The following is a 16,334-nucleotide window of genomic DNA, read 5'->3' on the forward strand; positions in this document are numbered from 1 at the left end:
AGATGAAAGGGCCAGAATCAAAACAACCCTACAACTCAAACAAATAGAAACAGAGCAGCAAAAGAAGTCCTCGGGCACCAGAAGAAACCAAGTAAGAAAAATTACAGCAGAATTAAAAGAAATAGAGAATAGAAAAACAATTGAAAGAGTTAACGAGACCAAAAGCTAGTTCTTTGAAAATCGACAAACCATTGGCCAAACTGACAAAAGAAAAACAGTAGAGAGAGCAAATACCCTGAATAGGAAATGAGATGGGCGATACCACAACAGACCCAACTGAAATTAAAAGAATCAAAATACTACGAAAAACTGTACTCTAAAAAAAAAAAAATTTTTTTTTTTTTTTTTTTTAGGAAACCTACAGGAAATGGACAAATTTCTAAAAACACGCTACCTACCTAAACTAACACAAACAGAGGTAGAACAACTAAATAAACCTATAGCAAAAGAAGAGATTGAAAAGGTAATTAAGAAACTCCCAACACAAAAAAGCCCAGGCCCTGATGTTTTCACTGGAGAATGCTACCAATCTTTCAGAGAAGAGTTAACACCACTACTACTAAAGGTATTTCAGAGCATAAAAAAAGATGGAATACTCCCAAACTCATTCTATGAAGCCAACATAACCCTGGTACCAAAACCAGGTAAAGATACCACAAAAAAAAAAAAAAAATTATAGACCAATATCCCTCATGAGCTTAGACACAAAAATCCTCAACAAAATTCTAACCAATAGAATTCAACAACATATTAAAAAAAATTCACCATGACCAAGTGGGATTCATACCAGGTATGCAGGGATAGTTCAACAGTAGAAAAACAATGAATGTAATCCATCACATAAATAAAACAAAAGAAAAGAACCACATGATCTTATGAATTGACGAAGAAAAGGCATTTGACAAAGTTCAACACCCACTCATGGTAAAAACTCTCAGCAAAATAGGAATAGAAGGGAAATTCCTCAGCATAATAAAGGGCATTTATACAAAGCCAACACCTAACATCATTCTAAATGGAGAGTCTGAAAGCATTCCTCTTGAGACTGGGAACCAGACAAGGATGTTCTTTATCACCACTCTTATTCGACATGGTGCTGGAGGTCCTAGCTAGAGCAATTAGGCTAGAAAAAGAAATAAAGGGTATCCAAATTGGTAAGGAAGAAGTAAAAGTATCTCTATTTGCAGATGATATGATCTTATACACAGAAAACCCTAAAGAATCCACAAGAAAACTACTGGAACTAATAGAAGATTTCAGCAAAGTTTTTTATCAGGATACAAGGTAAACATACAAAAATCACTTGGAATCCTCTACACCAACAAAGAGAACTTCAAGGAGGAAATCACCAAATCAATACCATTTACAATAGCCCCCAAGAAGATAAAGTACTTAGGAATAAATCTAACCAAAGACAGTAAAATATCTGTATGAAGAAAAATACAAGACACATATGCAAGAAAAAAAAAGAGACCTCCATAAGTGGAAAAACATACCTTGCTCATGGATAGGAAGACTCAACATTATGAAAATGTCTTTTCTACCCAAAGTGATCTACAGATACAATGCAATCCCAATCCAAATTACAATGGCATTTTTTACTGAGATGGAGAAACAAATCATCAACTTCATATGGAAAGGGAAGAGGCCCTAGAGAAGTAAAGCATTACTGAAGAAGCAGAACAAAGTGGGAGGCCTCACACTACTTGATTTTAGAACCTATTATACCACTGTGGTAGTCAAAACAGCCTGGTACTGGTACAACAACAGATACATAGACTGAGGGAGCAGAATTGAGAATCCAGATGTAAATTCATCCACCTAATGAGCAGCTGATATTTGACAAAGGCCCAAAGTCCATTAAATGGGGAAAAGATAGTCTCTTTAACAAATTGTGCTGGCATAACTGGATATCCATCTGCAAAAAAATGAAACAAGACCTGTACCTCACACCATGCAGAAAAACTAACTCAAAATGGATCAAAGACCTAAATATAAAATCTAAAATGATAAAGATCATGAAAGAAAAAATAGGGACAATGCTAGGAACCCTAATACATGGCATAAACAGAATACAAAACATAACTAACAATGCACAAACACCAGAAGAGAAAGTAGACAACTGGGAGCGCCTAAAAATCAAACACTTATGCTCATCAAAAGACTTCAGCAAAAGAGTAGAAAGACAATCTACAGACTGGGAAAAAAAAAATTTGGCTATGACAAATCCGATCAGTGTCTAATCTCTAATATCTACAAGATACTGCAAAACCTTAACAACAAAAAGATAACCCAATTAAAAAATGGGCAAAGGATAAGAGCTGGCACTTCACCAAAGAAAACATTCAGGCAGCTAACAGATATATGAGGAAATGTTTACAATCATTAGCCATTAGCGAAATGCAAATCAAAACTACAATGAAATACCATCTTACCCCAACAAGGCTAGCATTAATCCAGAAAACACAAAATAATAAGTGTTGGAGAGGTTGTGAAGAGACTGGAACACATACACTGTTGGTGGGAATGAATGCAAAATGTTACAGCAATTTTGAAAATTGATTTGGCACTCTCTTAAAAAGTTGGAAATAGAACTACCATACGATCCAGCAATCCCACTCCTTGGAATATGCCCTAGAGCAATAAGAACCATCACATGAATAGATGCATGCACACCCACGTTCATTGCAGCGCTGTTCACAATAGGAAAAAGTGGGAACAACCTAGATGCCCATCAATGGACGAATGGATAAACAAATGACGGTATAGTCACACAATGGAATACTAAGCAATGATATAAAGAACGATGATGAATCCTCAGAACATCCCACAACATGGATGAATCTGGAAGGCATTATGCTGAGTGAAATCAGTCAGTCACAAGAGGACAAATATTGTAAGAGACCACTATTATAAGAACTCAAGAAACAGAAAAAAACATTCTTTGATGGTTACAAGTGTGGGGAAGGAGAGAGAGGGACATTCACTAACTAGATAGATAAATTATCTTAGGTGAAGGGAAGGACAACACACAATACAGGGGAAGTTAGCACAACTGGACTAAACCAAAAGCTAAGAAGTTCCCTGAATACAACCGAATATATCGAGGGACAGAGTAGCAGGGGTGGGGGACTGGGGACTGTGGTTTCCAGAGACATCTGGGTTCAATTGGCATAACAAAGTTTATCAAGAAGGCATTATGCATCCCACTTTGGTGAGTGGTATCTAGGGTCTTAAAAGCTAGCAAGCAGCCATCTAAGATGCATCAATTTGTCCCAACCCACCTGGAGCAAAGGAGAATGAAGAACACCAAAGACACAAGGAAAATATGAGCCCAAGGGACAGAAAGAGCCACATAAACCAGAGACTCCATCAGCCTGAGACCAGAAGAACTAGATGGTGCCTGCCTATCACCAATGAGCGCCCTGGCAGGGAACACAACAGAGAGTCCCTCACAGAGCAGGAGAAAAGTGGGGTGAAGAACTCAAATTTTAGTAAAAAGACCAGACTTAATGGTCTGACTGAGACTGGACAGACCCCAGAAGACATGGCCTCCAGACTCTCTGTTAGCCCAGAACTGAAACCATTCCTGAAGCCAACTCTTCAGACAAAGAATAGACTGGACTATAAGTCATAAAATGATACTCGTAAAGAGAGTGCTTCTTAGCTGAAGTAGATAAAAAAAAAAAAAAAGAAGTAGATACATGAGACTAAATGGGCAGCTCTTGTCTGGAGGTGAGATGAGAAGGCAAAAAGGGACAGGAGCTGGTTAAATGGACACAGGAAATCCTCGGTGGAAAGGAGGAGTGTGCTGTCACATTACAGGGAAAGCAACTAGGGTCACATAACAATGTGTGTATACATTTTTGTATGAGAAACTAACTTGAACTGTAAACTGTCACTTAAAGCACAGTATTGCATTGGGCAAATCTGCTGCAAAAGACCTCTTTAAAGCATTAAAAAGCGAAGATGTCACTCTGAGGACTAAGGTGCACCTGACCCAAGTCACGGTGTTTTCAGTCACCTCGTATGCATTCAAAAGAAGACCAAAGAAGAATTGATGCCTTTGAATCATGGCATTGGTGAAAAATATCGAATATACCATGGACTGCCAAAAGTACAAACAAATCTGTCTTGGAAGAAGTATAGTCAGAATGCTCCTTAGAAGGAGGATGGCGAGACTTTGTGTCTTGTACTCTGGACACGTTGTCAGGAGGGACCAGTTCCTGGAGAAGGACGTCATGGTTGGTAACATAGAGGGTCAGCGAAAAAGAGGAAGACCCTGGAGATTGATTGACACAGTGGCTGCAACAATGAGCTCAAATGTAGCAATGATTGTGAGGATGGCACAGGACCGGGCATTATTTCATTCTGTTGTACATTGGGTCACTATGAGTCAGAACTGACTCAATGGCACCTAATAGCACACGTAATATATGTGTGTGTGTGTGTATACATATATGTGAGGATAAAATACCTTTAATTTCGTACTGACATTTACAATTTCCAATTCAAATTGAGGACTACAGGGTTTTATTTAACCTCTCCTGTATTATACCTGGAAACCCTGGTGGCACAGTGGTTAAGTGCTATGGCTGCTAACCAAAAGGCCGGCAGTTCAAATCCATCAGGCGTTCCTTGGAAACTCTATGGGGCAACTCTACTCTGTCCTATAGGGTCGCTATCAGTCAGAATCAACGACGACAGTGGGTTTGGTTTGTTTTTGTTGCTGTTGTTATGTGTATGTCTCTGCGGTCATTTTGGTTCTCTGAAGCTTATTCTCCAGTAAATCGCCTTACAAAAACCTCATGGGAGCAATACTTCCTGAATTCTTGCATATTGATGACAGCTTGTCCATGCCCTTTACACCTGAATATTGATTTCACTAGATGCAAAATCCTTGGCTCACATTTGCTTTCCTTGAGTATCTTAAATATGTTACTCATTGTCTTCTGGTATAAACCATTGCTGTCAAAATGGCTGGTGATAATTTAATTTTCTTTTCATTTTTAGTCATGCACTTGTTTTTTCTTTGATCCCCAAATATTCTTTTTCTTTAAAGTTACTATAAAATGTTTTGATGTTGGTTGTTCTAGGTCATATTCCCAGGTACATAGTGAGTTCTTTCAATAAGTATTTTCAATTTTTTTCTTACTTTAGGAAATTTTTCTTGAATTGCACCTACTCCTCACCTACCGACTATCTCACAATCTGACATTTTGCATTTACGATAATAGTAAAAAACCTACCATCTGACTATTTTGTACATGAACGATGTACGTCTGGCAGTAAAAAAACGCTGAAGTGCGAGAAGAGTAACACTGGCTGTGATAGTTAAGGTTATGTGTCAACTTGGCTGGGCCATAATGCTCAGTGGTTTGGCAGTTAAGTAATGATGTAGTCATCCTCTATTTTGTGATCTGATGTGGTCATCCTCCCTTTTTGCTTAACACCAATTTTTGCATAATAACCTGGTCTTTGAAAACTACCATGTCGGTAAGTGAAGAGTGGGTGTTTAGTCTTTCGAGTTCGTTGCTTCATTGCTTCAGTTTTCTTCTTCAGGGACTCCTGTTATTCGTTAGGTCGGACTATCTTTGCCCATCGTCAGTATTTATCATTTTTTTCTCACATTATTTTTATCTATTTTCTGATTTTTTATTTTTAAGTTACCCTCCTTTTTACCTTCTATTTCTCTTAAGGCATTATTTGTTGTGTTTATATGCTCTAGTGTTCCTTTTATTTAACTATTAATTCCTAAAATATTTTTTCTTTTATTTCTAATTTTTTCATATGTCCTGGCACATTTATTTATAAATTTTTCTAATTCTGATTTAAGTTTTTATTTATGTCTTATGTAATTTTCTTAAAGTCTTTTATTTCCTTTTGAAATAGTCCATTGTATTTTTCATCAGTTTTAGTGCATTTTAGTTTTCCTGAAGAATCCTAATTGGCTTTTGTGTCATTCCATTCAGTGGGTTCTGCTGTTTGTCCCTGTACCTCTCCAGATTTACACAGGTCGGCCCAGTAACTGTGAGCCATGCAGTCATTTCCTCAGGCATCCTCTGGATATGGGAAAGGTAAAAGGGCAAGTCTGAAAATCCCCAAATGATCAGCTTCAAGGGCTCAGCTTTCCACCTGCCACTTCACTTGTTGCTTGTCCTCATGGCTACGACAGGTGGGCGGGGAAAAGCGGAGAAATGTTTGTCTGTGCTCCAAGAACTCCTTTTTAAAGGCTCTTGGAACCCAAAGGCAGAGTTCCTTTCCTGGCCAATGGGGCATGCAGGGCGGGGCCACACGCACCTCACGCCAGGTCAGGGCGTCATCTTGGTGCTGACACATGAGTCCTGCTGTACTCACCCAGTGCTCCTGAGCATGTCTGTGTGCTCCATGGAGTGGCCAGGTAGAGGTGAGAGGAGGCTGGTCATGGGCTGTGGGCGTCCCAGCATTGAAAGGCTAGAAGATGGGGGTGCAGAGAAGGTGGGAGGGCGCAGCCCATCAGGTGGGCGGCGCACAGGTGAGTATTTTTCATTTCGCTTACAAATTTTAAAAAAATTTAAACAAATCAAACTGATCAGTCTTGTCTTTTATGGATTCTGCCTTTGGAGATCTGATCACAAATGCTGTCCTCACACCATGTTTAGGTAGTTAGTCATTTTCTTCATCTCTGTGTGTGTGCATGTGGTCAGTGGGGTGGCAGGACCAGGAGCCTGGAACGGGTGGTGAGGGAGGGAAGGCACTGAGGGGTGTGAACTTGGGGCGTGAACACCTCCTGACACTTCCCAGGGCAGGTCTGGATTCTAGCCGTTCTTGCCTTCCATAAACACTTTTTGAGCACCTGCTATGTGCCAGATTGTGGGCAGTGTGATGATTTAGCTGAAGGCTCTGGCAGTGTTGTCTTAAGCATCTGGATGGAAACAAACATTCAGTCCAAAAATCTCAGCGTTTCCAAACATCTAGATATTAGACACCATCGAGAGACAGCTCAGCTGCTTAGATTTGTTTCCCTATTGTTGCCAAGAATGTCACAGGGTGTGAGCACAGCACCCCCGCTGTTTGGGTATGAAGGGTGTGGGCAGGGGCTGGCTAGAGGACACCTAGCTAGAGAGCGCAGCACCTGCGGCCTGCTCCCCACGTGGCGCGTCCAAGGGGAGTCTTTTCCACTCTCCTCAGCAGACTTACCTGAGAGGCAACAGTTTTGCTGTGTGACCTCCTGCAGAACAGATTTCTGTGGGCCTGTGTGTCCACGTTTCCAGGTTGACAGTTCTTCCACATCATGCATCCTCGTGGAACTCCCACAGGTGCACACTCATTTCACCACCAGTACGGTTTGATTACAGTTTCTAATGGATATTTTGACGGAAGTTGTCTAATGCCTGATTTGCACCCCGACAAAAAACGTCTTTCCAGCATATAAATTTGGTGGGCTGCCCCGACACTAATGGTCCTCCTGGTGTTGCAGGTCAGCCGGGTGGAGCGGGAGAAGAACCAGGAGATCCGGCAGGCGCGGGAGCACGAGCAGCACAAGAATGCCGTCCTGCTCACCGAGCTGAAAACCAAGCTGCACGAGGAGAAGATGAAGGAGTTGCAGGCTGTGCGGGAGGCACTGCTGCGGCAGCACGAGGCTGAGCTGCTGCGGGTCATCAAGATCAAGGACAACGAGAACCAGAGGCTGCAGACCCTGCTCAACACCCTGCGCGATGGTGCACCCGACAAGGTCAAGACCGTGCTTCTCTCCGAAGCCAAGGAGGAGGCCAAGAAGGGGTTCGAGGTGGAGAAGGTAAAAATGCAGCAGGAGATCTCTGAGCTCAGAGGAGCCAAGAAGCAGGTGGAGGAGGCACTGACGATCGTCATCCAGGCCGACAAGATGAAGGCTGCTGAGATCCGGAGCGTCTACCACCTGCACCAGGAAGAGATCACCAGGATCAAGAAGGAGTGTGAGCGTGACATCCGCAGGCTGGTACGTGGCGCTGGGCACGGTGGGCGGTTGGGCCGGGTGCGGGTGTCCTCTGGCCTCCCCCTTGGCCTGTGTTCCCAGCACCATGTACCGCACACCACCACTGTGGGCTGCCAGGGCTCTAGAGATGCAAGACTATCAAAAGCAGAATACAGTTCAGAAGAGTCAGGTGCCCACGGGGCAAGAGAAACACTAGCCCTCTGCCCCATCTGCCACCCCCTCTTCTACTCCCCATGCCTAGTTTGGGCTGGAGTCCCTGGGTAGCACAAACCGTTAACTGCTCAGTTACTAATCGAAAGGTTGGCAGTTCAAGTCCATCCAGAGGTGCCTCAGAAGAAAGGCCTGGCTGTCTATTTCTGATAAATCAGCCACGGTGAGTCCTATGGAGCACTGTTCCACTCGGACACCTGGGGCCACCCTGAGCTGGAGCTGACTCCAGGGCAAATGCCTTTTTTTTTTTTTCCCTAGTTTGGGCTAAAACAAGAAATCTACAAGTTAGCCATTCCCCCAAAAAGGGTTTATGAACGGTGTCCCCCTTCATAGAGTCCCAGGTTAGATTTCAAGCCAAGGGGGCGTTCATGTTTTGATGGCTTGAGTCACACACTTCATAAAGAAATGGTTCCATGGAGCCTACAGAACTCTCTGGATCGAGAAGGCAGAGGCTGTCCAGCTCCAAATGCCAGGGGAATGTCCCTGCTTGAAAAGCAGGTGTGCGCCACCACAGAATTGTACTTTTGGTGTCATAGCTAAAAACCCTTTGCTTGCCCAGTTCCGTGAAGGCTTTCTCCAGTGTTTTCTTTGAGATGTTTAATAATTTAGCTCTTACATTCGGGTCCATGAGTCATTCTGAGATAAATTTTGTGTATGGTGTGAGGTAAGGCTCTCAATGAATCTTTCTCACCCAGCACCATTTTTTGAAAAGATCATGTTTTCCCCATTGAGTTGCCTTGGCACCCTTGTCAAAAGTCAACTGATCATAAATATAAGGGTTTACTTCCAGACTCTTCATTTTGTTCCATTGATGGATATGACTGTCCTTATCCACCACCACGCTGTCCTGATTGATCAGTTTGTCCTTACCCACAACCACACTGTCCTGATTGATCAGTGTGTCTGTCCTTACCCACACCATGCTGTCCTGATTGGTCAGTGTGTCTGTCCTTACCCACCACCATGCTGTCCTAATTGCTGTGGGTCTTGCTTAGCACCTGCAGACATCGCCACGCACCAGGTCCTGCTCCAGGAGCTAAGTAGTGTGGGGGTGTCACTACCCACAAACGCTCCTTCCTGCTGAGGGAGACAGGCCGCACCCAGCAGACAGGCAGGAGGCAGCCCATTGGAGACAAAGTGTGTGGTAGAACAGTGCCAGGGGCTGCAACTTTCAGTAGCTGGCCAGGGAGGATGTGAGGACAGTGTCTGAGCTGGACCCTGAGGCTCCCACCATGAAAGGAACTGGCAGAGAGTTCCTGAATGAGGGAAGCAGAGGAACAGAAGCGCGGTCCCAGTCACGGGGTGAGCAGCTCGCCGGTCACCCAGTCCCCCTCCACTCAGAACACGATTCAGAATCCCTGGTGGAGGGTTTTCAGTTGTAGGAGTGATGAGAGCTGGTTCATGCTTTTTGAGGGATCACTGCTGGTTGTGAGGAAACCAGATTGGAGCAATTGCAGGAGTGGACGCAGGTGGCCTTTGGGAGCCACTGTGTGCTCCAGGCCAGGGGAGGTGGTGGCAGGGTGACCAACTCATCCTGGTCACCCAGACCCCCCAGTCTTAGCCCTGAAAGTCCTGGGTGGTGGCCCAGAATTGTCTGTATACTGCCCTCCAGGATCCCCAGCCCTGGGAGGAAGGAGGCTGTAGCCAGGTGGCTCGGGCCAGCTTGCAGAGCTTCAGTTCTCTGACTTGGGCAACAGATGCCTGGCTGCTTGCTGTCTGGCCCTCAGAGGGAGGCCTCCATTACAGGAAGGCAGAGACGCATCCAGGGGTGCTGCATCCACGTGGGGGGGCCTCCAGATTTTGTGCTGGCGCTGGGCTTCTCCAGGTCTGGTGGGCACGTCCGTGGTCTCCAGTTACCTGGATCCGAACGTGGGGATGCCCCGAGTTGGAACGGCCCACTGTGCATGAAGTGGGAACCCCACACAGCATGACTAGGCGTCCTACCAGCCTACACATACCTCCACGTGCCCCACAACCAGTCCCTCCTTTTAGAGCCACAGGTGGGGAAGCACAGTCCGAGCACTTGACCAGGAGTCTTGGCGCTTCTGGCACAATGGAGTCGCTGTGAGGCGCCCCTGTCTTGGGGAGGACTCACTCAGACACTGTCTTGCTGTCTCAGATCTTGTTCTGAGTGAGTTACCCATCTTGTAAAACTCACATCCCGTACCTCTGTGACAGCAGCTCCCCTGGCATGTCCCCATGGTGAGTCACGAGGCTCAGCTTGCAGCCCAGCAGGAGCCTGGAGGCCCCGAGAACAGACTGTGTGCAAGGAGGAGTCCCACTTCGTGGTCCATACCAGCTCCTTGGCGCCAACTTTTGTGGGGTCTCTGTGTAGAGACTCTCGTTTTCTTGTTTCTCAACAAAAGAAAAATAGTATTTCTAAACTGTGTGTGTGTGTGTGTGTGCGCATGTGTGTGTGCACAGGTGTACGTACTAGATCACTGACTGGGCTGCTTATCAGCGTGACTTTGTCTTCTGGCCTCTTTGTTCCCACTAATGTGCTGTGTTGCCTCGTTCAGTGTTTCTGTGGGCTCCAGTAAATGGGATTTTAGCAATTAAGGATTTCCTTTGTTCTGCTCAGTTTGTGGCTTGCCCATGAGTTCTGTGATCTGAGCTAATTAGACTTGGAATCTCTTTGTTTCCAAGCTCCCTTTAGATGGCTAATTTATTAGTTTCTTTTAACCGGAAACAGCACGTAAAGTAGCGAAATATCCTAGTCACGCTGCCCTTTGAAAGTATGTTTTCAAGCCAAGTCGCTCATCCCACAGATGCTGTCTTCTTGTCAACCAGGGCCGTGTGTAACCAAGCCCCAAGACCAGGGCCTGTACTTTGAAGAATAGGTAGGGGTTGGCTCAGCCTGCCTCCTCCGCCCCAAGTGCGGCAGCCCACCCTCTGGGGGACGAGGCTGGTGGCAGGGGCAGCTGTGTCTGGAGGGGCTTCTTGAAGCTGGTAGTAAGTTGAGGGGAAAGAGCTTTAGGGAGGGCGGGGAGTGTGCAGACCTGAGGGGTGGGGCACACTGCTCCCCTCCTGTACAGAGCCTGCTAGTCAGGGGTGCTCCCCACCCGAAAGCCTCAGCTGGGAGCAAGATTTCTTTGAAAATGCTGCTCTACAGCAAAGCAGCCCCATCTCAGCACAGGGGGACGTGGGCGGCTGTGGGGCGGGGCGGGGGGAGTTGGGGGTGAGGGGTGCAGAAGAGTGAGGGGCTCGGAGGAAAGAGAGGGCGATAGGATTAGGGGATCAAAGAAAGGAGCGGTGCTGAGGAAGGAGGGGCGCCATAGGATGAGTGCTGTTGCTCAACCCTCTTAGGCCCACCCCCCAGCTGCCCCTGAGGTGGGGTCGTGTCCAGGGCCAGGAGAAAGGAGGGGGCTGTCACGCCCAGGCTTCTACTTTCCCACACCCACACAGCCTGCTTACAGACTCTCAGCCCATGGTTCCTGTTGACCAGTGTGGCACCTCTGTGAAGGATGGTCCTGCCGGGCAGCCCGGGGAGCCTCACAGGGGCGCAGGGCCTGGCAGGAAGATGGGTTTAGCTGGCACCCAATGGATCTGAGCAGGCTCCGCCAAGGCGGATGGGGGTCCTGCTGTCGCCTGCCACACCTCCTCCCTGGGCCAGTCCCACGGATTCACTGTCCTTCTGGACTCAAGGCCTGCCTGCAGCAGGGCTGTCCTGGGCACCCCCCACATTTGTGCCTGTTTCCATGGTAACTCCGTCTGTACCCTGCCTGCCGTGATTGTGCTCTGTTCTCCTTGTAGATGGAGGAGATAAAATTTAAAGACAGAGCAGTCTTCGTGCTGGAGAGAGAGTTAGGGGTGCAAGCCGGGCACGCTCAGAGACTGCAGCTGCAGAAAGAGGCTCTAGACGAGCAGCTGTCCCAGGCCAGGGAGGCCGACCGGCACCTGGGCAGCCCCAGACGGGAACTTCCTTATGCAAGCGGTGCAGGAGATGCCTCAGACCACTCAGGAAGCCCTGTAAGCACCGCCTGCGCTTCTCCCAGCCACCCACCAAGTGCACGGGGCAGCTCCCGGGAGCCCTGGGCCCAGGTCAAGCTAGACCCTCCTGCCTGTCTGCAGCCAGCCAGCTGGACCCCTCAGCTCGTCCAGCTAAAAGGGCTGATAGATGCTGGTTTCCTCCCTTACTCGTTAACAAAGCGCAAGCACGGGCCTCCATCTGATCCCAGCCAGTGGCCCCTGAGATTCCCACTGGGGTCTGTGTGCCCGCTGCCAGGCCCCGGCTGCTAGCAGCCCTTGGGACTTGCTGGTGCCAGCAGGAGAGGAGGCCGGTCTGAGCACCTGCTGCTTCCATCCCACATGCCCGGGCTTCTGCCTTCCTGCCCGGAAGGCCACTTGGCTGACCACTGCCTGCCTGCTTCTCTGGCTTTGATCATGCACGGTGGTTCCTGGCATGCATGTCCCCAGTCACCTTCCCCCCGGCTTTCCATGTGACCGTGCCACTCTTTCCTCCTCCCTGGGCTGGGAATGACAGCAGGGGTCCGCCCCCAGCGCATGTGCTGTGACATCATCCATCTTCTCATTGCTGGTCCTCATTCAGGGTCCTTCTGCAGTGGTTCTGGAATATTCTGGGGGAAAAAATCTAAATTCCATGGGCCCTCGGTGCTGGACCCTTGGTTCTTTGGTTCCAAGCCTCTCCTGCACCTGTTGAATGAGGAGCTAGAGCCACGTCCAGTCCCCCCCAGACGTTTCAGGAGTAGAGCATGACATTTGTAACCGTACTAAGCTTCCGCTGGTCTGAATGCATTAAAGCCAGCGTCCCTGCTCTGGTGCTTGGTAGACCGCTGCAGTAGCCCCAGAGAGATTCCGACACTGGATTAACATGTTAGACCGCTGCAGTAGCCCCAGAGAGATTCCGACACTGGATTAACATGTTTCCATTGGCTTTTGAATGAAGTTCCAGTGGTTCCCAAAGCGACCTTTTAGAAGCCCAACTTGGGGGCGCACTTTTCAGGGAGACAGCTGCTGAGAGTCTTGCATGGGTGTCTTCCTGGGCTCCCACTAACCCCAGGAGAGCAGCCCCACTGGCAGCACAGGGGGCCACCAGGAGAACGTGGAGTTGGTTGTCAGAGCTTCTTCAGTGCCACCAGCGCTGTGGCACCCACATCGCACACACCCACCCTCCACATCCGCATCCTTCTGGACATTTCCGCTCCTCTCGGCTTCTGTCCCATCCTGCAATCTGCGTGACCATTGCACTGGGGCGTGGCCCCCCCCTACCCCCAGGCCATGCTGCCCACCTACCAGAGGTCAGAGGAGAGTGTGAGGCAGGGGGTCCATGGCCACGGGTGCTGGCGTGTCTGGTTCTGTGCACGGGTATTTGCAGTTGATTGTTGTTTCAGGAACAGCAGTTGGACGAAAAGGATGCCCGGCGCTTCCAGCTGAAAATCGCTGAGCTGAGCGCCATCATCCGAAAGCTGGAAGACCGCAATGCCCTGCTCTCAGAGGAGAGGAATGAGCTGGTGAGTGATGGGGCAGGAGGCTTCTATGGAGGGGTAGCCACAGAGGGGTCTGGGGTTCCCCATGGAGAAACAAGGTGGTGAGTGATGTGGGGCCGTATGGAGGGTGCAGCCACAGAGGGGACTGGGGGTCCCCATGGAGAAACGAGCTGGTGGGTAGGGGGGCTCCTATGGAGGGTGTGGCCACAGAGGGGCCTGTAGGTCCCAGTGGAAGGACAAACTGATGAATGGAGGGGGCTCCTGTGAAGGGTACACCTGCTGAGGGGGCTAGGGAGTCCCCGTGGAGGACAGGAACGAGCCAATGGAAGGCCCCATGGAGGGTGCAGCCACAGAGGGAGCTGGGGGTCCCCATGGAGGAACAAGCTGGTGGGTAGGGGAGTTCCTATGGAGGGTGCAGCTGCAGAGGGGTCCAGGGCACCCCTGTGGAAGGAGGACTCCTGCCCCCTTGACTCCCACAGTGCGTCGGGGTCAGAGAGCCCCTAGATGGTCAGTCCTGCCATGGCAGAAGGAGGGCTGATGAGGAAGTCCCTGAGCTGGGCTGGGGAGGGGTGGGGGTCCCTGCTGCCAGCTGAGCCCCACCCCCCACCCTGCAGACTGGCAGGAAGACAGCTAGTGCCGGCTTTGGGGACAGGTTTGGGGACTGAGGCATCGTGCGGGAGGGCCTCAGTGGCTGTGGGCTGTGGGGTGTCGGGGCTGAGGGGCGTCTGGGGACTGGGAAAGTGCTTCCCTGTGAATGGGACCCCGGTCACTTTGTCCAGACAATTCAGGAAAAAGTATCTAAAAGGCAAAACTACAAAGAGCGAAAAGTGGGTGCCGGGGGGGGGGGGAAGGGATGAGTAGGGGCCTTATTAGCGCAAACTGTTCTGTGTGATACGTGGTGAACATGTGACATCATGTGTTTGTCAAAGGCCCTAGGACTGCCACACAGAGTGAGCCCTCATGGGAGCTAGGAACTTGAGCTAATAACCGTGTATCAACATTGCTTCATGCATTGTAACAAACGCACCACTGGAAGGTGGATGTTGGTAAAAGAAGAAACAGTGAGCAAAAGGGGAGGGTATATGGGAACTCTGTACTTTCTGATTTAGAAAATAAAGCCTGTCAAAAGGAAAAAAAAGCTGAGGCTCCTGACAGGCTTAGAGTGGCTCAGCCTTGGAAACAGCACCCAGCTCATTGAGGCCCTTTTTATCATCAAACGACACCCTTAAAATAGGCTCATTGTGTGATACGTAAATGATACCTCAGTAAGGTGGCTTTAAAAAGTGCTCAAAGTTTAATGAGAACTCATGGGCATTATGTGTGTACGTTAGGGCAAAAAACACCGTTGTGCGAACTCTATAGAGCAGGGGTCAGCAGACTTTTCTGTAAAGGGCCAAACGGTAAATATCTGCAGGACACAGGGTCTCTGCAGCAACTACCCAGCTCTTCGGTATAGTGCAAAAGCAGCCACAGACAGTATAAATGAATGAAAGTGTCTGTGTCCAATAAAACTTTATTCATAACAACAAGCAGAGGGCCAGATTTGACCCTCGGCTCTGGTTGTCTGAGCCCTGCTCTGTGTTGTTGGGGCAAATGTATCCTCAATTCTGCAAATTCCTGGAATGTGGGCTGGTGGGCGGGTGGCCTACTCAGAGTGTCCCGGACAGTCAAGTGTGCAGGGCCAGGCAGTGATTTTTCTTCAGCTCTTTTTCCAAAATAGAGCTTTGACCTCAGAGTGTGGCCCCAACTTGGTCCTCGTTCATGTTGTGACATGGAGCCCACCCATCTGCCGCCAGTCCACCCAGGTGTTGGGTGGGTGGAGGAGGAGCAGCTGACCAGGTATCCCACAATGACTTGAACTGAACTCTCCTGGCTCCAGATAGCTGGTGGATAGCTGTGTAGTTATGGCTGGAGTTTGTGTTGGTCAGTGTGTGACTCGGCATTTCGACTGTGCTGTATAATTGATTCTGTCTTTTTCAGTTAAAGCGTCTACGAGAGGCTGAAAGCCAGTATAAGCCGCTGCTGGACAGAAACAAACGCCTCACCCGGAAAAACGAAGACCTGTCGCACGCTTTACGACGGATGGAAAACAAGCTAAAATTTGTCACCCAGGAGAACATAGAAATGGTAAAAGGCCCGGGCATCCACAGTCTCACCCCTTCTTACGCTCAAGGTGTGATAACAAGACACAGTCCCTGGGCTGGCTTTCTGGCCTCATGCAACTGGCTCAGCCTCCAGGGAGGAGCTGGTGCCAGCCTACTGGTCAGGAGAGGACAGCTTAGACAAGGTGCCAGGCCAGTTGAGGAGGGGCACAGCAGGCAGGGTGCTGAGTGGCAGCACAGAAGCAGAGACAAGCTACGAGGTGACTGACCAGCCAGGCCTCCCTGCCTCCGGGCCTGTCCCAGGAGGCCTGGACAGTGGTCTCCCAACTCGAGATCTCGGCCAGTGGCCCTTTGAGGCTACCCTGAGGGCCGGCTGTGGGAGGGAGAGGAGCAGGCAGCCTGGGCTCAGACACCGGATGGGGCAGCCCCTGCTGTCTCAGGTGGCTCCCCATTGGTGGCGAGTGCGTTTGAACAGCCAGTGTCTGGTCTGCTCCTCCAATCCTGAGGGCTCCTGAGGCCACCAAGGGGGAGTTTTGCCAAAGAGTAGTCAGCGTGATGTGGGGGCCCTGGAGCAAGGGTGCCCTAAACACCCTCCCTGCAGAAGTCCCCTTCTTTTCAAAC

The 16,334-nt window shown here is 48.9% G+C and overlaps 1 protein-coding gene across 21 annotated transcripts in view; it reads left to right on the plus strand.

Annotated features, from left to right (window-relative positions):
* JAKMIP3 (Janus kinase and microtubule interacting protein 3) overlaps positions 1-16,334 on the plus strand; it is a 116,325-nt gene that overhangs the window by 58,177 nt on the left and 41,814 nt on the right. For 16 of the 21 annotated variants that reach the window (XR_007513466.1, XR_007513467.1, XM_049855486.1 and 13 more), the window contains 4 exons: positions 7,460-7,957; positions 11,918-12,133; positions 13,516-13,635; positions 15,592-15,738. Coding sequence is in view for 19 of the 21 variants with exons in the window: in XM_049855486.1 (XP_049711443.1) it covers positions 7,460-7,957; positions 11,918-12,133; positions 13,516-13,635; positions 15,592-15,738 (981 nt within the window). In the remaining 2 variants the exon portion in view is untranslated. The remainder of the gene's footprint in view (positions 1-7,459; positions 7,958-11,917; positions 12,134-13,515; positions 13,636-15,591; positions 15,739-16,334) is intronic. The other 5 variants (XM_049855497.1, XM_049855498.1, XM_049855500.1 and 2 more) reach the window with 3 other exon arrangements.

Source organism: Elephas maximus, chromosome 16, assembly GCF_024166365.1.
Source record: "Elephas maximus indicus isolate mEleMax1 chromosome 16, mEleMax1 primary haplotype, whole genome shotgun sequence".
In the NCBI taxonomy this organism is placed as follows: Eukaryota; Metazoa; Chordata; class Mammalia; order Proboscidea; family Elephantidae; genus Elephas; species Elephas maximus.